We start from the raw sequence: 21,747 nt of genomic DNA on the forward strand, positions 1-21,747 counted from the left end.
AGCTACTGCTGCCACCCAGGATAAAGGGCTGGAACTTCAAGTGGTGGCTGGGAGCGGCTGCAAAAAAATCTGGTAGGCAGAGGCACCCAGGGCATGAATTGGCTATCTGTCCATTTGTGCCACTGCTCACATCTGTGGCTTTACTCTTTGGTGCGCTCCATCTTCAGTCAAAACATGTTATTTGGCATGCATTGGCTTATTTAAGAAAAAATAGTCTGTAATGTTTAATGGCATAGTGGTTAGGCTAAAGCAAAAGAGGGAGGAAGCTTAAAGCAAAGATTCCTACCCAACAGCTCAACCTATAAGGAGTTTTTGAAGGTAAGCTGTCCCATTTGGTTGGAGACTCCACAGGAGGCTTGAAGTCATATTGTGTATTTTCTGCTTTAAAATACATGCCTTTAAAATACATTCCTTTCAGTTTTAGATAAAAGATAATTTCTACATTGAATTAGTCTAGTAGGATACTTTGTTTGGACAGAACAATACTTTTCTAATAGTTTTGTTTTACATACCTTTTACTAAGAAATGCATTTTAATGAAATTGCATCTTATTCTTACTGGGTAAATTTTTGCTGGCAATATTAAACCTCAAAATATGCCCTGCCCTATCTGTTGCATCGTGAAAGTGGAATGGTATTTTCAGATGTTAAAATTCATGGTAGAAATGAGCAGATGTATTGGGCAAGCATATATCCCACCTAAAGGTAAGGGTAGTTTATGAAGGACCTCTAACATGTTTCAAGAACTGAAAATAAGCAGGAGTTGAGAAATAGAGTATTTTTTCCAAAGCGAGACTCCTTTGCACTTTGCATGTTTGGATCTTTTTGAGTTGTTGCTTTAACTGCAAGTTTTATGAGGCTGTACTGAAGTTAGCCAAGACATAGAGACACCTGTACAGTAAGCTAGGGGACTACTCACATTACTTTTTATCTTCCATGTTTTTCTGTGAACTGTTCCTTGTTAAAGAAGTTAAATAAAAATTTGTCTTATTGCCCAGGTTTGGCAGAGTCAAAGAAAATAGTAGTCTGTCTTTTCAAAACCGCAGAATGTCTTCATGTTCCTAATGCTTTATTTCAGCTCCCTGATTGAGGTTGTTCATGGAAATTATGTAGTGAACTGCCTACTTTCTTCTCTAAATTGACAGTTGTGTAGGCTTGGGGAAAGCATTACTGTCAGTGTTCTGGAAAACAGCCCCCAAGCCTGTATCCTCATGTGACAGGAGATCTGAAAGTGAATGTACTTCTTTATGCTTTCACTCACACTAATTGTTCAGCTTGCAAAACTGATAGTAATAACTTTGAACAACTATTTGACAAATTACCGTTTAAAGACTGTGTCAGACTTTTTTTTCTTCTACCACATGTTTTTTTTCTTTCTCTAAAGCAAACTTCAGTGTTGAGTACAGCTTTAATGTAGCCTTTAGAGTTGAGTATTAATTAACTTACCACTAATACGAATTTTAAAAAATTCTCGGGCGTCTGGAGTATTATTAATATCAATTAAGAATAAGGATTTATTTTCTGTTTTTGTTATGACATTATGTACTAGCAGACTAAAGGCAGCATTTCTCTCCTCTTTACTGGTTCAAAGAGAGCAAGTATGCTCTAAAATGTTCATGCATGTCTTCCAGGAGTGTTTTCTTCAGTGCTGGGGTGGCTGCCCCAAAAGCATGAACTAAGAACTCTCTTCTTGCCTTCTGCCTATCTTTGTGTATAGGGTGAGATCACCGCAGAATCTGTTACTCCTCCCTGCTCAACCTGCACGTAGGAAGTACAGGTTTGCTCAGTATCGCCTCACTCATGTGTACTACAGTGTCTACCTGTGTGTCCTATGCACATGTTCACAGTGGTTATAAATTACAGGGGCCTTGATGTTTAAAAAGAAATTTAGTCTGAAAAAACTTCAAACCAAACATTAAGGAAACAGTATGATAGGCTCAAAATGTGAGCCGATATCCTGGTGCAGTGATGGTATTTTGATGTATCTTGTCCATTCAGGAGTTTGTGGATAAGACCATGTGCATCTCTGTGAGGCGGAGAACAGAATGTGTAGTCCAGTATTAACCAGAGGTGTTGCTGTGCACTTACTTTCTTTTCTTCTTGTTGCCACCCAGTATTCTTTCTTCTAAGCATCCACTTTTGGCCATTGTCCAGAGGTGAGATACTGCTGTAAGTGAGGCAGTTCTGAAGGTCTTAGATGAGCTTCTATGCAGGTGAGGTGACACTGAGTCTGAAAAGCTCCCAGTATCTCATGCTGCGGTTCTCCTCACCTCTGTGATATTCCACAGACTGGCTGCAGAAGGGATGAATGAGGGGTTCCCCAGGATGTCAGAATGCAGTTGTCTTCTGGCCTCCAAAATGGGGATTTTGCAAAGTGTAAATTGACAGTAATAGAGGTGAAGTTTCTCTGCACACATCAGAGGGTGGGTGGTTGTTGGGGAAGTAGGATGTGTTTGTGTGCATTTGGTAGGAGTTTGGTTTTGCATTCTTCTCAGACTTTTGAGGTTACAGAAGTGCCATGTGACTAGGTGCACACTGCACTGTCAGCGTACTTCCTTGAGTACAAAAAGGAAGAAGTAGTGCTGACTTAATAGGAGGGATCCTGCCTGATCAAGTGTGGGTGGAGATAATTCCCCTTCTAGAGGACCTGGTACCTGGTGCTGCACTTGGAGGGGGGGGGGAACAAGCAAACAACTCCCCCAAAAGTTTGCCCTGAGTGTGTATTTTCTTAAACTTTCCATTTAGTCTGGAAGAGAGAGATCTTACAATAACTGTATCTGAAGACCCTACACTTTCTGCGGTGGTATTGTCTGCTAGCTATACAGCATGGTTACCCATTCCTGCTAGCTGGCTAAGAATGTTTATTGATGGTGCTCTGTGAAATTACACTGTTTCTTTAACACATAGAGGAAACAGCACTGACCTCCCTGCGGCTTCATTCAGATGATCACATTACAAAAGCTGGATTCTTTCCCTAGTGCAGTATGTTTAGTATGTGCTTGGCTTTAAAACTGATAGCAATAAATTCAATGATAACCCGCTGCTTTAGAGTAGTGCTTGGAACAGTGAAGCACTGGGGTGATCTGATGATTTCCTGCTTTGATGGAACTCTGGCAAAGGCATAGCACTTTGACAGTGAAAAAACAACTCCAAGACTGCAGCAGGTAATGGTGATGAATTTTAATAGGAATCTTTGTCTCTGAATAAAAGTTTTATGTAAGATTAAGTAACTACTAGTGCTCCTTCTGGAGGCACATGTGAGCACACTAGCATGCTGCTACTTTTAGCCACCAGAGCTTCCTTAACATTTTCATGGTGTTCTAGTGATGAACAACTGACTTAAGTATTCCCTCTTCTGTATTTTTTTATGTGTTGGTTTAGTTTCATTTGTAAAACTTCATATACAATGATGTACTTACCCAGCTGTTTCTGTATGTGCTTTGCACTGCAACTTGGCTTGTGATGCTTTTATATGGTGAGAGTCCAGATAAGAGTCATAGTTACTGGCCAGGGGATAGTATTCTTAGAGCAGTTCAAGTTCAAAACTGAAACTACCAAAGTATTGCCATCATAGAAATACTGAGAGTTGATTATCACCACCAACTTTGATGATACAAATACTCTTTAAAAAATGTATCTATTTACATTTGATTAATATTTAGTGCTTCAAGCAAAGGACCAGAATGGAAAAAAATCAATTCTGTCATGACATCTGTCGTTCAATTATCATAAAACTAACTGGAGATGTTACTTACAGTTACATTCTGAATAGTAACTCTAACAATACATTTATTGGATTAATATCTTTCACAAAAAGTCTTCAGAATAATTTACTGTGGATAATTGCTTCTGAGAAATTTGAGATCAGAGAACTTTGTGGCTGTCATTGCCTTGCACGTCACTGCAAGTAATGAAAATTTTGCCATTAGAGGCTAGAACATTCTGGTGGTTTGGCTGATGGCCACGTTCTAGATAGAGAAACCTGATGTGCTGAGATTCATGGGCTGAGATGATTTTTCCGTATGTGTGAGCCTTTGGAACCTTCTGACAAGTATTTGAACAAGGACCCCAACAATAATTTGTACTTTCAAGCAAGGAAATACCTGTATTTAAGTGAATGCCAAGTTTATTGAGATTGAAATGAGCAATGTAAAAAAGCTTTATAGAGACGTACATTAGACTAACATAGATGTGATAAATGCTATCCTAGCAGATATTTTTTGTTACAAAAGCATCAGCATGACCGAGTGTTTTGTTTCACCACACTAGCATTTTGTCTGCTCCAAGTCATGCGCTCAAGTATCTGTGTTGTCTCCAAACCCAGAACACCCCTTCTGCTTGAGAGAAAAACTGAATAGTTGTTTTCTTCAAAACAGAGCCAAGAAAAGCCTTGTTGCACCCTGTTTCTGTGTCTCTTTATTTTTCCAAATGAGCAACCCTACCTTCTTCAGTAATCCCTAAAATGACAGCAAGTTCCTTCTTAAAACTTGTAAATAAAGATAAAGATTGCTTGTTGCTGCAGCTTACTGGACCAGATTTTTCAAAAGAAACTGAAATTTCCTGTTAAGGTCAGATTTTAGGGGGGAGAGTTTGGTTCCTTTGTGGCGTTAAGTTTATATACAGACTTCAGAAAGCACTAAAGGTGTTGCTTGCTGTGGTCCTCTGAAAAACTGGCCCTGTATATCAACAAGGCATTTAAAATAATATGTTTAGGAGGTTGATATATTTGTATTTCAGAGATGTTTAGCTTAATTCAACAAAACTATTGCTGGTAAATTTATTTGGATATTCCTTTACATTTCGTTGTATACTCTAAATGGCCTTGGTTTCTTTTGAGAGTTCAAAGTAGTGGGTGCTGAGCTCTTGTCTATGTGGTCCTGACTTCTAAGCAGTCATACAGAATACTAGATCTCTCTCCACAAAAGTCATGTCCAGTAAAACTGCCTCATTAATTTCATGGTTTTAGGCCATGTTTTCTGGGCAGTCATGATTTTGATACAAGCACAGGGTAAAAAAGTAAGTAAAAAGTTTATTTTTAATGACTCAATGTGAACTATACCATTGCTCTGCTTCTAATATAGAGAAATATTTGAAGAATACTATCTTGATAAGTAGCCCCAAAAATACCAGGGATGTCTGTTCTCAATTTCTGCTAGTTGTGTAGGGTTTTACAGAATAAAAAAATAATCTGTACTTTCTAAAAATAGCAGCGTTTAACATACTGCCTAATTTAAAAAATACTGATTTTATGTATCTGTCAAGTGTGTGTAGAAAGCTTGCTGTTTTTCAACCCCGCTCCAAGAGCGAAGCACCTGAGCAAGGCAGCAGCATGCTCCTGGCCTCGTGAGTCACCACCCAGAGCACTTCACCCCCTTGCTGACCACAGGCAGCCTGACCTGGGGAGAGCGTTGGAGTGCTGTACTGGCAGGGTTTGTCTGTGTATCTTCTTTGAAAAACACAAGTTACGTCTTCTCACAATAGTAATCTTCTAGGGTAAAATACAGAGTTTGTGTTCAGTGTTCATTGTTCTGGAGTTTATTGTAGGAAGTAAGAGTGCTTAACTTTGCTCCAATTTTTATCTTGCATCTTAGCATAAGAAGAGCTAGTTCAGCTGTGTTCTAGAAAAGACACACATTACTTTGACTTCAGGCTGGGATTTGTTTGCTTTACTGGGCACATTTGAGGGGGGAAAAAAAAATCCAGTGATTAATCTGTTTTCTGTTTTGCATTTTAGAAATTAGATTTCAAAAATGTGTATCTTTCCTAATGGTTCATCTTCAGAACAGAGTCTGTAAGTCAGATTAACTTGAGTGTTCCTATAAGCCATGTTTATCTACACAGGGAAATTTCTCATTGTGGATACTCTAGGATATTTGTTATATGATTATATTCCAGTATGATTATACTGGTATAAATCATGGTACAAGAACAGAAGCGAGAGCATGTTTCTTTTTGTAGGATAGCCTGAAAATGAAGTATCTGCACCACAATGAAATTATTTTTATACTAAGATAGAGACAGTTATGGTAGTATAACCACCATAGAATAAGTACATAAAAATTTACTATGCAAAGCTGTTCTGTTTTTAAGCAGCATTGCCAAATCAGGTTTGTCCAGGGTGAGTGTTTTGTGAAACTTGCTTACAGTGTTGCCTGTTCATCTTATGCTGGAACAAAATGTCGAAATAACAGACTAAACAGAACTCCCCTTTCCATCAAAGGTCTCATTCTATTTCCTCCATTTAGCTCTTCTAAGCATTATCGCTTCCCAAGTTAGTTTAGCGAAACATATTTCAAACATACTTAAACTGATAAATGGAGTGCGTCATTGCCTAAACTTTCAGAATGATTCAGTGTAGTAAGGAGGAGCTGTGAATATGTATATTATTTTTATTTGCCTCAATTAAACTTTACATACAGTGAAACCAAGATTGTTATCCTGCCTGGAAGTGCAGGCGCTCTAATGAATGAGTTCAGGGTTTCATCCTACAATTCTGTCTTTCTGTTGAGTCTGGGGCTTATTTGTTGTTGCTTCTTGGAGAATTGACCCTGTATATTCTCAACTGACCAGCACCTTACAGAACATTCATAGAATGTCTCTTTTTGTACAGCATATTATGAAGTGATGAATAGAAATAGTTTTCTTGATTATTGGTGAAATTTAATTTTTTATTATTTTTTAATGGGAAGTGGTTTAGGCTCTGAAGCAGGAGATTCTGTTCCTCAAGTTTTTCATCCTAGCAACACTGTATTCCCTGGAACATTGCATTAAATTTGGCTAAACAAAACAGATATTTGCTGTTAAACATTTACTCTTGCAGCAACTTATTGTTGCAGCTGGATGTGGGAAATTTTAAATGAGCTTTTAAGTTGTCATATTATTGGAATGAAGTGTTTACATAGGATCTAATGAAAAGTTATTAAAAAAGAATATTCCTGGGAAACTGAACTTCTGTGTGTAGTCCTGAATTTAACTACTGTTTAAAATTTTTTATTTCTATTTTGTATTGCTTAATGATGTTAAACCTAGATTTCTAGTGGATGTACCCTTAAACAAAAGAAAAAGTAAGCTTAAAACTTTTGGGCTGTTTCTTTTCTCCAATTAAACTAAAAGAAGAAAAAAAGAGAGGGAAAAAGAAAATACTTCTGTGTTTCCAGTGGCCGTGTTTGTTTCCCTGTGCTTGATAACTTTTTACTGATATCTAAATAAGAAGCTTTTGGATGGATTGTTAGTAATATAGTTATGTGAAAATCAGTAGGTAAAACATTTAGACAAACTTTGTAGGAAATTACAACACAATCCTTGAAAATGCAACACTAAAAATAGCGTGGTGTGATGTGATTCATGAGATCTCTGATCATAAATTCTGAGTCATTAAGCCACTCCTGTAGGGAGTGAAACTTAACATGCATGAATTCGGACAGAACCTCAGAGATGGGGAAACAGGGTACCATCTGCTGGTGCTTGTCATTGTTTTATCTGGAATCAGACACTGTTTACTTAACTCAGAGTTCCAGTAATAAGTAGATAATGTATATAGGTGCAAAAATGTAGTGGATTTAATTGCTGACCTCAAAGCTCTGTTGCTCTTCCTCTTGCAACAGTGCTGGGTAAGCTCAAACAGCTTAATAATTGAGCTGTTCTTTCTCTGTTGTACAGAACAAATTTGGAAGCACTTCAGAAGAAGCTGGAAGAACTAGAGTTGGACGAACAGCAACGAAAGCGCCTTGAAGCTTTCCTTACCCAGAAACAAAAAGTTGGAGAGCTGAAGGATGATGACTTTGAGAAGATCAGTGAGCTGGGAGCAGGAAATGGTGGTGTGGTCTTCAAAGTATCTCACAAGCCTTCTGGTCTCATAATGGCAAGAAAGGTGAGTGCCTCAAAAATAGGAACTTAGGGATGACTTTTATTAAGGATGTTATCTCCGAAATACAGTGACTTTTCAGAGAAATAAGTGGGGTTGACACATGAGAATAAAGACTATTTAATGCCAACTTTCAGAGAAATTGATGTGTTTCAAGCGAGTGCAACCCTTCCTACTTTTTAATCCTAAACTTCCCGGTTTTTCAGAAATCGTGTCCTATGTATTAGTAATGAAAGGATAGGCATTCATTCCCCCTTTATGTTCTTCCCCTTCCCCATTTTGATAAATACAGTCTTTTTGTCTGGGTATATATCTTTCAAAGAAAATGTGGAAGACTCACAAGTAGAAAGCCTAAAAGAAATTACTGAAAGGTATAAATTAGGTAGAAGTGACAATATCCTGTATTCTGGGCCATAAGTTTAGAGGAATGGAAAAGATATCATCAGTCCTAAGATCTTCCTTCACAGCTGCAGACCCAAAAAGGGCCTCTGGATGATACTGGAGAAAGTGAGAACTCACTGAGACTGAGGGAATGCGTTGGAGTACAGTGACATCTCCTGTTCTGTAGTTGCATCATGGGGTGCAGGTGGCTTCTGTGCTAAAAGGTATTTGTCCTTCTGGCGAGAGTATTTTTCAGTGATTCAGCTTTATGCTTTACAACCTATAGCAGTTGTGACCTAGTTTGTAAGAGAACTGAGATGTTTAACTGAAATAGCTTGATGTTTTAATCCTCATTTTGTTTATGTGTGGAGCTTTCACTTTCAATATCCCCGGGAACCAAATACAGTAAGGGAGATGCATCTGTGATACTGCCTGATTATTTGTTTGGGTACCTCCTGCCCCTTACTTCCAGGAGCAAGGTTCCTTGCGCAGGTAGCACTTGTTATGAGGCGGTGTTGCAGGACACGTGCTGTGGCACTGCAGTGGGCCAGACAGCAGGCAGGCTGCTGCAGCTCGTGGGAAACATAACCTAGTCTTTGGGAAGGATAAAACACAGGTCACACTCAAATCCTATATCCCATTATTACACTACTCTGAAAACTTCCATTCTTTTAAATTAAGAAGTTGAAAACTTCAGGTGTTGTGGGGGTTTTTTGTTTGGGTTTTTTTTTTTAAGAGTACACTGCCATCTTCAGCAAAACTAAAGGAAAATGTGCCTTTGCATAACTGGTCAGTACACTGACAGTTTGGAGAGCAGCAAAGAAAAATGCCCACTTCTGAGGTGTGAGAATTACAAAATACAGAAATCACTGGGACTTCCTTGAGCTAAATCAACTTGATTTTTTTTTTTTCCATCTTCTGTGGGTTTAACAGGAAATTTTGCCACAATTCGTTAATATTTGATGCAACTGAGATGTTTCTCAACTGCAATTTTTCTTTCCTTTATTGACTAAAATTTGATTTCCATAATGTCTCTTAACCTTCCCTGACACAAAAGAAATACACTTCTTGTTTTGAATGGGATAGTGAACAGTTTTGAACAGTCTAGTGGAACAAAGTATTTTATGCAGTCTCCCCCTTACATTTAGATTCAGTTTGGGGAGTTTTTAACTTAAGGCTCAGCTCATTTCTTCCACTAAGGCTTTACAAACACCTGTGCAGATATTTTTCAGCAGCTGCTTCTGAGTCAGTGTGTCTTTGACACATTTCCTTTAGACATTTGTTCATGGCTGTTCTTCAACATAAAGAGCTTCAGTTTCTGAACTATGCATAAAAACCAGATAAGTGAAGAAAATGTGCTGGAACAAAGTTTGATGGGTAAGTATTTTGTGAGGAGATGGAAATCCCACCTTCTGCATAAGTAACTTGTCTTGAATCTATTATGCCATAATGAGTATCTCAAAATAGTTTTATTGAAAGGGAATGTTTTAGGAGTTTTAGTAATTTATTTTACTTTCCCATTGTAATCAGAATCTGGATTCTTGATAAAATACTCATTTTTTTGTTGTTGTTGTCCTTTTGAGTTAGGAAACTATACAATCTCTTCTGTTTTGTAGTAGATGTTGGTTGAAAGTTTCTTTTGATTGAATTTTGAAGGAAAAAATAAACTCATTTGGAATGTTGCTGTTAACTCCTGTAGCTTTCAAAGATGAAAATGTATCCTCTTTAAAAAATGTCCCATTGGTAAACTTGCTGCATAACTGTTTGGACTTCCTTGTAATTTTTTTGTAATCGCATTAAATGTTGCTGCTGATTTATGATTAAATTTAAAAAGTTAGTCCTATGTGTTGCTGACATTGTCAGTGGTTTTAATAGATTATGCCTTAATAGCTGTCACGCATTAACACCTAACCAAAATGGGAATTTTTGGGCCATTTTTAGCAGGAAATTGTTAAAGGGATTTGGAAGTTGTCTTGCTTAGAGATGACATGGAGGCAGAATGCTTGGGTAACATGAAGAACATCTGTTGGTTTATATAATACAGTTTATTTTAGGGATAACTTCTGCTTCTTTTTTTTTCTCTAAATCTAGTATCTTTCATGGGTGCTGATGTTTCAACTTTCTCGTGCTCTGTTGTAGTGTTTTCCTTTCCCTTTTCCACTGAGAAAATAAAGACGGATTGTTTTCCAGTTAAGTCACAGAATAATTGTGGCTGGAAGGGGCCTCAGGAGGTCACGCAGTCCAACCTCCTGCTCACAGCAGTCAGATACGAGATTAGAGCAGGCTGCTCATGGCCTTGTCCAGCTAGGTATTGAAACCTTCTGTGAACAGCCTGGTCCTTCTGAATGGCACTCTGACACTAAGAAAATAATAAGAGTGGGTTATTTTACAGTTAATTCATCTAGAGATCAAGCCAGCTATTCGAAACCAGATCATCCGTGAGCTGCAAGTTCTACACGAGTGCAACTCTCCATACATAGTGGGCTTTTATGGAGCTTTTTACAGTGATGGAGAAATCAGCATTTGCATGGAACATATGGTAAGTACATATATATATGTCTTAGCTTGAAGTTAAGAGACCACTAACGCAAAACCTGAATGTCAGCAGGAGTTAACAAAACAGACCTTTCTGCATGAATAAAGAATCAAATACAGTGTTTTGGATTTACTGTGCAACTCTGAGGTTGGGATTGATATGATCTGTTTTATTTTCTTCTGCAGTATCTGCCCTTCTGTAAAAGTTAAAGCTGTACAAATGTAGCCTCCCACTTGCTGCTTTTTCATCTGTGGTCCTTTTTCTTTGTATTTAAAAATATTTACCCAATTCTGCTACTTAGACACTTGGTCTGATTTGGGTTTAGTTTTATGCAGAATGGTCCAGATCACTCTGATACTACAGCTGTGTAGTCCTTAGTAGCTATGATAATGAGAATCTGTTTAGTCTTATTTACACAAATCCATATTTTGTCTCCTTTTCTCAAATTTTACAGAAAATGCAAACATAAAGAGTAGTGCACAGGAAGTGAACAAGCCCAGCAGAATCTTACACAAATTTTTTTAATACCAAAATTATTTTTAACTATGTTTCATTTTAATAGAAAAGTACATGTTCTTCTCGACATCTGTTTGGCTTTCTTAACCATATGGAACCAAACACTAAAAGTAAATTTTCTGTAATTAAAGGTCAGTCAAATTTTTTACCTCACTTGGTAGAGGATATTTTTAACAATACAAAATACAATAAATCTGAAGACCTTCTTATTTTTTCCCTGAGAAAACTCTCTTTGGAGAGAAACCTTATTTTTTCTGGAAAGTACATGTGATTGTTTTAATGTTTCTCTGGTCTTACGGAAATTTTTAGAAGAAATCGATGGTTGCTTAGGAACAAGTGATCATGATCCAGTTTTTAAGCATGTGCTAGCCAAAGAGAAGGTGTGCATACCCCAAAATACAAATGGCTATTGGGAATTATAAAGAAGTTAGTTTCTCAAAATTGAAAAGAATAATGAAAAATAGGAAAATAGAAGTTAAAAATTACTGTCTGGACGTTGTTTCAGAATAAATTACTAGATGTCACAAATGTGCACATCTGCAATTGCTAAAAGAGTGTGTATGTTAATGCATGCCAAAAGACAGATGGTGGTGGTATATAATTATATGTAGAAATAAAAGGGCTGAAGAATCACAATTTATTTGTCAAAGAGAAAATTAACAGGAGCGATCAGGGTTTACATGTCCCTAAGCAGGGAATGATATATCTGACAGTAGACAACTCTTCAGTTTAAGAGATGGCAGTATAACATCTGATCTTTGAGTGCCGAATCTTGTCTAAGTCAGACTGGATACAAGATTTTGCACATAGAACAATTGATCAGTGAGATATGAAATAGAAAGAGAAGGTAGATTATTAAAATTGAAGTCTTAATTAAGCCATTAAGCTGTTGTCTTAATGCAGATTATTAGGTGGAATTTTTTGGATAAAAGATTAAATGAGAATTTCCATTGTCTTTCTTGTACGTATCTTTCAATTACTGCCAGTCAAAATTCTTATTTTTAGTGGTGAGGTACAAAACATAAGTATGAATACATACAAAAAGTTGGAGGTGGAAAAGGCATGGAACTTGAAGATTTGAATGTTTGATATTTTTAGGTACATAAATTCAAAATCAGTGCATAACTTTGCTTAGCAGCAGGTATTTAACAGGCAAAAGGATTGGAGTCTGCTCCTGAAAGACAGTGAAGGCTGCAGCCGACACTAGGCAATTGAATTATACTCAGCCTCTTTCAGGATTGGGGCTAGCCCACTCGGAGGGAGAAAAAAAATAAAAGGTGTTTTTTCTATATGAAATCTTTGTTAATATACTGGTATCTCAGCAGAGACAGCTGTCTAGAAATGCAGACTGTTATACAAGAGATTTATATAGACTTTTTTCTGTTGGTGTATTTTTAATCAAGTGTGATTTATGTGGGTGTGGGGTTTTTTTTTACAAAAATGTGATAAAATAAATACTTATATACTTCTCATAAGAGTTTTAGATTTTTAGTCATCAAAGAATAAAACTTTGCATTCTGGTTTTTCTCTTTACATGTGTAAATGGTGATGAAAACTTCCAAAGGATAGGTTTAAGGCAGAAGGCAATTATCTTCTCTAGTTGGATTTTTGTCTTGAGTACTGGGAAATGTCAGATGTTGATACGCACAACAGGATATTGTCTTTTAATTTGAGAAATAACTTTCTGATTTCTTCGATTGTATGTTCTCTGTTCTAGAGAACCTAGAACTTATGCACGGGCCTGTTGCTGAATCAGTTGCTAAAAATAAGTAGCGCTTTTTACAGTTTTCCTTCTCAAAAGCTCTTAGCAACAGTGGAATATATTTGACTTTGGGGGTGCATGCATTCAAATTATTTAAGCTAATAAGATTATCAAGACAGTTACTTACCACAGAACTTTAAAAACACTTCTTCCTATTTTGGTTCTTTGAGAGCTGTGCCAAATCAACCCTCCATCCTTGGAAGCTGGCAGAGTCACCACAGATACGCAGAACTGAGAGATCAACTCTCTCTGAGTAGGATCTCACCAGGGAGTTGAGGGGAAGAGGGATCTGGGTTTAATTACGATCATAGGGTGCCCCTAGCACACATTATATTCAGGAAGAGAACTCTGTCTTTTCCAATGTGATGAATTTTCATCTCTGTAATCCGGATCATAAAATCTTCTATGCTGCTTCAATCTTCCATATTCTGTCTTTGGAGGAGGAGGGAGTATTATGGGATGGCTGTGACAAGAGAAAAAAAAAAAAAAGTTATTGCATTGGACTGAAAGTTATGGAAATCTGTAAAATTCTTAACACTTGGTTGACAGCTTTTTGTGGAGAGTACCCCCTTAACAAGTTCCAAACCATGGAAATGCTAGTATGGAAGGTCATTGTGTGAAGTGTTTATTTGAGTGGATGTTGTTACTGGCCAAATGTTTGTTTAAAATAAACATAGAAGTGACTAATTCCTACTGGGGAAATTATTTTTTTTCAGATATGCACCATAACAATGTTAAATCAAACATGAAAAGGAATACTTTTGTTCTCACCAGATTCAGACTACAGCCCTGTTTTAAATGTTTTAGAGTGATTTGACTAAATCTTGACTATTCAAATATTTATTATTAGGATGGTGGCTCCTTGGATCAAGTACTGAAAAAGGCTGGAAGAATTCCAGAGCAGATTCTGGGCAAAGTTAGCATTGCGGTAAGTGTGTTCATCACTCTCGGAGGCTGGAAATGGGTACGTTTGTGTCTCGGTGTGATAATGCCAGATCCGGGAAGCTGCCACTTCAGATGGACTGAAGGATGCAGGAGAGAAATATTAACGGATTTTTTATCTGGTTGCTTCATTTAAAAAGCATTTGTTGTACATGTCATTATTTGGTAGCTCAGGGCATTGAAATGAGTAACGTTCTATTGTGTTTGCTTTGATTTTCTGCTTTTGTCTCAGTTGATGCTTCTGGATGAGAACAGAATTAACACTTCATTAAAAAAATTCAAATGTTACCTTTTTGTATCTATTGTGCAAAATTTCCAGTAAGGGGTTGGTTGACTCTGTTTTTCTAGTCTGAGCTGGAAGTACAAATTTAAAACAAAATATTGATAGGCAGTGATTACCTTTTGGGATTTCTGTTATGTTGCATTCAGTTGGAATTCTTGTACAGACAAAGCACACAATTATCTCTTCTGCTTCATAAATTAAAATATTTTCTTTCATTTGTCTTTAGGTAATAAAAGGACTCACATATCTGAGAGAAAAGCATAAAATAATGCACAGAGGTGAGATAAAATTTTACACTGTAACTTTTCTTGAACATCCATAAAATAAGTGCTTTTTCTGATTGCTTCTTTATGGTTCCACATGACTTTGGTTCAGAGGAGTTTTCTTAGGTAGTGCAAGGCAAACTTTTTAAAAATTGGCATCTCTGACTATTGTGTATCTTCAAATTCTCCTATTTTACTGCAGTTTATCTGGATTTATAATCCATGCTTAAACCTGGTATGTTTGTATTATATGTGCATGCATGATTCTGACTGTTTGAAATTGTTTGCTGCTGGAGTGACTTGGCCAGTTGGGAGTATGTGCTACAGCTGGCAATCTAACTTGAGACTAGAAGTACTCCCTTTGCAGTAAAGATAGAAATATGTTGAAAGACCAGATTGATTCAATCTCTATTTCCCTTAAATACCACATAATTATTCCTGCATTTTCTGGGAGCAGGAGAACACTTTTTAAACACAAGTGATAAACTTCTAGGTAAACACAGACAGGCACAGAAGTGGAGGGTGCAGTCCCGGGCAGTACTGTGCGCTGAGGAAGCTCTCAAACGTTTGTACCTGCAGCAGTGGCACTTGGGCCAAGGTAACTGTTGCCTAGTGTAGCTGCACAGAAGATACACACTGTCTAGTACAGCGGTGGGCAGGATCTTTCTCAGAAACATCAGCACTTGAAATGAGGCAACATATATAGAGGTAAGCACTTCATGTAGATTCCATTCGTGCACTCATTTAACTGAGTGAGAGAGAAGCAGAAGACAGTTAAGGTATCTGTGGGGTTTTATAATTGCATAATTAACTCTGTGAAAAGAACTATATTAAAAAATCATTGTCCCATTGTATCTGTTTCTTCATTGCAAGTGCTAGTCTTTTGATAGTAACAGATCTACTGAGTGTGACAACAAAATCTTTGGAGAGATTCACAATTAAAACCTCTGACCTAAAATTAATTTGACAGTTCAACACTCATTGCCATTAAAACTTTTAAAAGAAAGTCACTACTTCTACCAGCTGTCTTACATTCACATGCTATTTATAGACATCTATCATGCTAACTTGCATCTTTCTTAGACTGAAAAGATTTTAAAAACATGGTGAAGCTATATAAAATGAGTGTGTTGCATCTGCACACCTGAGATCTTCAGTTAATTTACTGTAAAATAGACACACTGCCAAATAGACGCACTGCCATGTTTTCAGCTTATAGGTGCCCTTTTTAAAATCCAGCTCTTTCATTAATCTGTTGCCTCTTCCATTAAACAAAAATGACACTTGATATGGAAAAATTAATAAATTGCATTATTCCTGACATGAGTGTAAATTGAAGACTGGAGATGAAGCATTTCATGGTTTTGTTTGAATGGCACTATTCATTGCAGCAATCATACAATATGTATAAAGCATGCCAACTGTTCGGTGAGTTTTGTACCATATGAGATCAATCTTCAGATTATAAAAATATCTGCATCAGACACTAATATGTGTCTGAGTTTACATTTGTTGGCCAGACCAAAAAGAGTAATTAGCAATCCTGGTTTATACAATCTGTTGTAGGATCACCTTACACAATAAACACAGTCTTACTGTGTTTATTACACGTTTCTGGTTTGCCTTTTTTTAAACAATCAAATACAGCTCTCCCTTGGGGAAAGGAAGCTGGAGGTAGACTCTGTAGAGATTTCTAATGGTAGTTGCAAAGTCATTTGTCTCTGTTCAGAGCATAAGGGAGACTCCTGGGAAAGGGATCATCTTATTTCAGGGCATACTGGAAGAGTTACTGTTGTATCTCATAATTCTCAGTTCAGCCACAGCAGTGGTTTGTTACTGTGTGGGTTGTTGGGGGGTTTTTGAGGCTGGCTTCTGAGACAGAAATTTTTTTTTTTTTTTTTTTTTTTTTTTTTTAGTTTTACACTATGTAAATTGTAAATCCAAAATAAAGCCCTCCTGATCTTGTTTAAGTGCAGCTTAACCTCACGATACTAGCTACATCAGAGATTACATTTAAGTGCACGAACTAACAGAAATTCCTCTTCATTGCTTACATGTTATTGGACTGAATGTGTCCTGCAGTGTAAAATTCCATGTATAAATTATTATTTTTATTTCTTAGCTCAGTTTTCATGTGCTGTGCTCTGACATCATCAGGAATACATGACCTTGTATACTTTCTGCAGAAGCTGTCATTGAAATGTGTGATGTCTGATAAAGTGGGAGCTGAAATGGCATTGTGGAAGTTGATCATGGCTAGTGGTAGCAGTTAAAAGGAAAAACAGTCAGAACAGTGTTTCCATCTCTTCACATACAGAGCCAAACTCACTTATCTCTTGACATACGGAGCCAAATTTCCTGGCTTCTGTCTTTGATACTGTCCACCAGTCTCTTACAGGGTGCCCTTTCTGCGTTATTTGTAGATGCTCATACATAGAGTTGGACCTTATATGTAAGCTGGCACACTAGACTGAGCTGTTACAGCTTGTCTTTGTTGAGGAGGGTCCTGGTTCAGCTTCCTGCATGTCAGATTTCTGAGTGAGACTGCAGTGTGAAGTTCTCTTCTGGAGGTGGATTGATCCTGAACTGTTGTGTGGTACTCTGTGATTAAGGAGAGACTGGCAGGTGGAAAAGCTGTAATCCATGAAAAAGTATGTGGACTGAAATAGTGTCAGTAGGGTTTAGTGTTGTCAGAACATGCTTAGATAATGTATGTCTGAATGTTAAACATGGCTTCAAAATGCAGGAATATCATTGTAAATGTACTGACTTCTCTGCTGTTTGACATATTAGATACTTGGCCTTTTTGTAGTAAAAAAATCACCAACAACCCCCAAACAAAAACAAAAAACCCCTTCTTACATTATAATTTTATTTTCTTAGGCTTTTTGAATTTCTTACTTGTTAAGAACTCTTGGAATCATATGGCCCTGGGTTAAGGATGCTACTTAGTGAAGCTTTTTAAAAATCACATCTTTGATTAACCTCTTACATGTTCCATTAAACAAAAATGACGATATGGTAAAGTAATAAATTCCACTATACATGACATGAGTGTAAATTCACTCAAAAGAGCTGTATTGCCTACCCAGCAAATTAATGTACCATTCTCAATATTCTTGGTTGGGGATTTCTGTTTTTTACGCAATGTAATGCTACAAAATGAGACATTATTGTAGGGCAGTAAAACACAGGACTTAAAACATCACTGTAGGGAAAAAATTCCCAGGAGTGTCTTCCAGAGTGAGGATTCTGTAAGATGTTAACAATTTTTCCATAATGATCAGCATAAGCTAGCATGCAGCATTCTGAATGCAAGAGTCTGCTCTTAGGCAAATAATGACTGTTCTGAAAGACAAGAATAAAAAATAATCAGCAAAACTTGTCAGCAATATATTTGCTTGGCTTGATCAAGGACAGTCATAAAGGACTGCAAAATGCCAAACAGAATATGGTAGCTGATTCAGCTTGAACAGCTTCCACATACAGAGGTATCCTGGGCTAAGTGTGACCTCTGAGGAAAAGTATTCACTTGTCATTATAGACAGCTCAAGGAAGAAGTCAGTAGGGCTTATTAAGGATGAAATAGAAAATACAGTCTTTTTATAGACTGTTAGCTCATCTGGTGTTCTGTGCTTTGTTTTGGTCCTCTCTGCAATTTCTCTCATGTCTCCGAAACTTCTGAAAGACAAACTGGTGGGATATGAAGGCACAGAAAAGGAAAAGGCAAGGAGCGTGACTGTGGTAGATATTTTCATAGTATCTTCTAGTATGTTAAATAACTATATTTGTAACATGGAATGTGACAGAAACTGCTACTTCTACAGTCCTGTTTACCTTTGCGGTTAATACCAGAAGGTGCTAAATGACAAGGAAAGAAATGTAACTAATTACAAAGTATGTTGCTGCAGGTTCTTAAGACACAAATCTTTTTCTTGCTGTGTTTTGTCCCTGGGTGAATAAAAATCCTGTAAATTAATCAGAAAATAATTTTAGTTGGTTTTGAGCACAGTCTGGAAAGTTTCTCTCTGTAGTCTCCTTTTGCATCGAAAGTGCTTTGTAAGATTTCTGAACTCCAGTTGCAGCTGGCAGCTCAGGGTAGGAGGTGTAACACACAGCAGGGATGCTGTCAGCAGTCTATTCTCAGGAGATCCTGCCTTGGGAAATCAAAATTGATTGGAAGATACCAATAATGTACTGCAAGACAAATATGTTCTCAAGTATCTGGTTACTCAAGAACTTTGCTATAAAAGAAATTCTTGCCTGATGGTGTTGTCATAATGTCTGGAGCCACCTTTTTTCAGAATGAACTAAGTTTGTGCCTGTGGTTGAGAGCAGGGTTCAGGCAGGGGAGGCATACTTCTTACAGAGATTACAAGACATCCTGTAAATCCTGGAAACTTCTTTGTATTAACTAGCTGCCTTTTCAGTGTCACATATCCATGCCCCTGGACTGGCCAAGGACTTCTCTAGAATTGCACAGCTCTGTTTCTGGGTTGTATGGGGTGATACGTGAAACATCCTTTCATTTTCTTTAAAACTGAAATACTTGTGTAGCACACTTGGTTTTCCTTTCTAGATTTGTCCGTTTCTTTGCAAGTTACAGAATAATTTTGAAGGATGCCTTGGCATTCCTGTTTCATTTGGCAATACAAATCTCCGGTTTCTAGAGAAACAGCTTAAGTGCTCAGACACTCTGGAGTTAAAATAGCATAACATGCTACATTTAGAGGGGTGGAAAGACAGCAGCCTTCCAAACACCACACTTGGATCACACTGGGCACCTTGTAAGGAAAATGAAAATGCTCAAAAAGGCAAGCTTTTATATAAACTCCAGTGAGGACTCATGATGTGCTGTGCTGTTGTAAGAAAGGTACAGTGGGGATTATCAGCTAGCAAAACATTGAAGGTGAAAGTTAAATCTTTAAAAGACCAGGTGGATTCTAGAGCATTTAAGATACTTATAAAGAAAATGTCATTTGGTTCACTGATAGTGGAATGCTGATGTTATTTTTCTGCCATTTAATTATGAACATGAAGTATTCATGAGCTGTAGAGATAAGCGAGGATTTATGTCTGTGTTCTGAATTGAACTAGATGTGCGTAGATAAGCAGTACAAATCTAGAGGCCATATCCATAACTTGTTCGGGCTCTGCAGTGCTTCCAGCATATTTTGCAAACATTGTGTTTTCCACCTTGCTTTTACACAGAACTTTAGGTGCAGATTCCTGTGTAGCTGGGAATCTCTAATCTCTGCTGCATGCTTCACTGCACCATCTGCTTGTTTTCCTTTTTTTTTTCTTGGTGGAATTTTAATCTGATAGGAAGAATCCAGTCTAGGAGCTTGACCTTTTCATTGTGAAGTGCACTTGTGGTGAGGTCTCTACAAGCAGTCAAAACTTGCACAAAGGAGGCAGAATTTTCAGAAGGTCAGCTGTTGGTCCAGAAGGCCTCTAAAATCTCTTTACTGAAGCCCTGCTCAGAGTTAACCAGTATGTAACATTCTGTTTCCTGCCTGGTAAAAAGCTCCACAAACTGCCCAGTACCTCTGCCACCCTTACAGGAGGAAAATCTATTGAGGACAGCAATGTTTATAAGCCAGTTACTTTCCTAGGGATGGGGAATTAAAAGTAGTAGCTACAAAGTACATGCCCATATTCTTCTTCCATAAGGAGAAGGTCTGTACCTGGAAAAAGCAGCTAGGATTTTCTTCGTGGTAGAAGCAAGACGTACACAGGCACAACTTGGTCTGTGCTAAGACCAGGGAGTAGTTTGTGTTGGATCACTGTGTGGGTTTTCTGCAGGCTGGTGCTTGCTCTAAGCAAAGAGGACAAGCTGTAGGCTCGCTGTCCTGTAGCTGGGAGAACTTGTATGTACACAGATCATCACAAAACACTGTTTTCAATGTCCCTGGACAGCTTAAGTTACCTAAAGAGGTGATGTCAGGAACCAGAAAATGTAGCCACAATTTCCAAAAGCATGTAATACTGAAGCTTCGCTTTGTTCTTTTAAAAGGAGACTGGGGGAAGAAACAGCTAAGATAACAGTTTTGTCTTCATTTCCAATCTCCATGGGTCTTGTTCAGTGAGGCATAACCTTCTTCATGGAGATGTTTTTCCAGTGATGAGGAGTCACATTAGTATCATCTTTCTAGTGACATCCTGTTGATGTCACAAACTAAGGTCAGATCCTGAGTCACTGAAATGAAAGCTACCTGGAATATATTTATGTTTAAAAGTGAAAACCAAATGCAAATGTGCTACAGACTATAGACTTCTGGATCTGCTTTTGAACAGCAGAGTCTAAAGTGAAATTCTGATACACTGAGCTGATCTCTTTCTTCAAAAGCAATTTATAGTACCCTTTTTTCTGCAGCATTACTTTACAAATGTGAGCTGTTGATTACCTATCTCGACAAGACATTGGTAATGACCACCTAAGCAGCAAGATACAATAAAAAAACCTTCTTACAGCTGTAAAAGAAATACTGAACAATTGTTCTCTGTACCTTTGCATTCATAAATAGCTGTTATTAGTTGCTTAGCTACCAGTGACCCTTATTAAATTTCCATTTAGAAAAAGTGATGAATTCAAAATTATGAGGGTGTGCTATCACAGGTAAACAGTCTCCAAGTATTTGAAATGCAGAATTTCAGTAATACAAGAGGCTGTAAAAAAAAAAAACCCAAACCTACAAAACAATAACCACCAAACAAAAATGAGACCACCCCCCAAAAAACCCCAATGAAAACCCAAAACAGCAAGCACACGCTCCAAGAACTGTTTTGCTGTAGGTGATTTATGCTTTTGTACACATGAAGGCTAAAGTTAGGGATGATGGTGTGGCTGCCATAGTTCATTGACCTTTTTGAGGTAAATACTGATTATTTCTAGGTAAAAGAACATAATTAAAGAGGAGTTATGCTGACATATGCTTTCAGATTTATTTCAAATGTTAGATCATTGCAAGGAAGGTGTAGATGCCCAAACAATATTTGAAAGGCGAGAAACCAGGTGAAATCAAAACTTGAAGCTAACAGCCTCTTTGCACTTGTAATTTAAAAAATTTCTTTTTGGTTATCTGTATTTAAATAGAGAGCCTGTGAAATGAGTATGGGTAGGGAACAAAATCTCTGAGCATTCCCAGAGAAGGGATAGAATTGTGTCATAGTTAGAAGGGAAACAAAGGGAGACACGTGG

At 37.5% G+C, this 21,747-nt stretch overlaps 1 protein-coding gene across 1 annotated transcript in view; it reads left to right on the forward strand.

Moving 5' to 3' along the window:
* MAP2K1 (mitogen-activated protein kinase kinase 1) overlaps positions 1 to 21,747 on the forward strand; it is a 41,483-nt gene that overhangs the window by 11,241 nt on the left and 8,495 nt on the right. The window contains exons 2-5 of the mRNA XM_074917329.1: positions 7,659 to 7,869; positions 10,637 to 10,783; positions 13,909 to 13,986; positions 14,510 to 14,561. Of these exons, the coding sequence (XP_074773430.1) occupies positions 7,659 to 7,869; positions 10,637 to 10,783; positions 13,909 to 13,986; positions 14,510 to 14,561 (488 nt within the window). The remainder of the gene's footprint in view (positions 1 to 7,658; positions 7,870 to 10,636; positions 10,784 to 13,908; positions 13,987 to 14,509; positions 14,562 to 21,747) is intronic.

This window comes from Athene noctua, chromosome 13 (assembly GCF_965140245.1).
Source record: "Athene noctua chromosome 13, bAthNoc1.hap1.1, whole genome shotgun sequence".
Taxonomy (NCBI): Eukaryota; Metazoa; Chordata; class Aves; order Strigiformes; family Strigidae; genus Athene; species Athene noctua.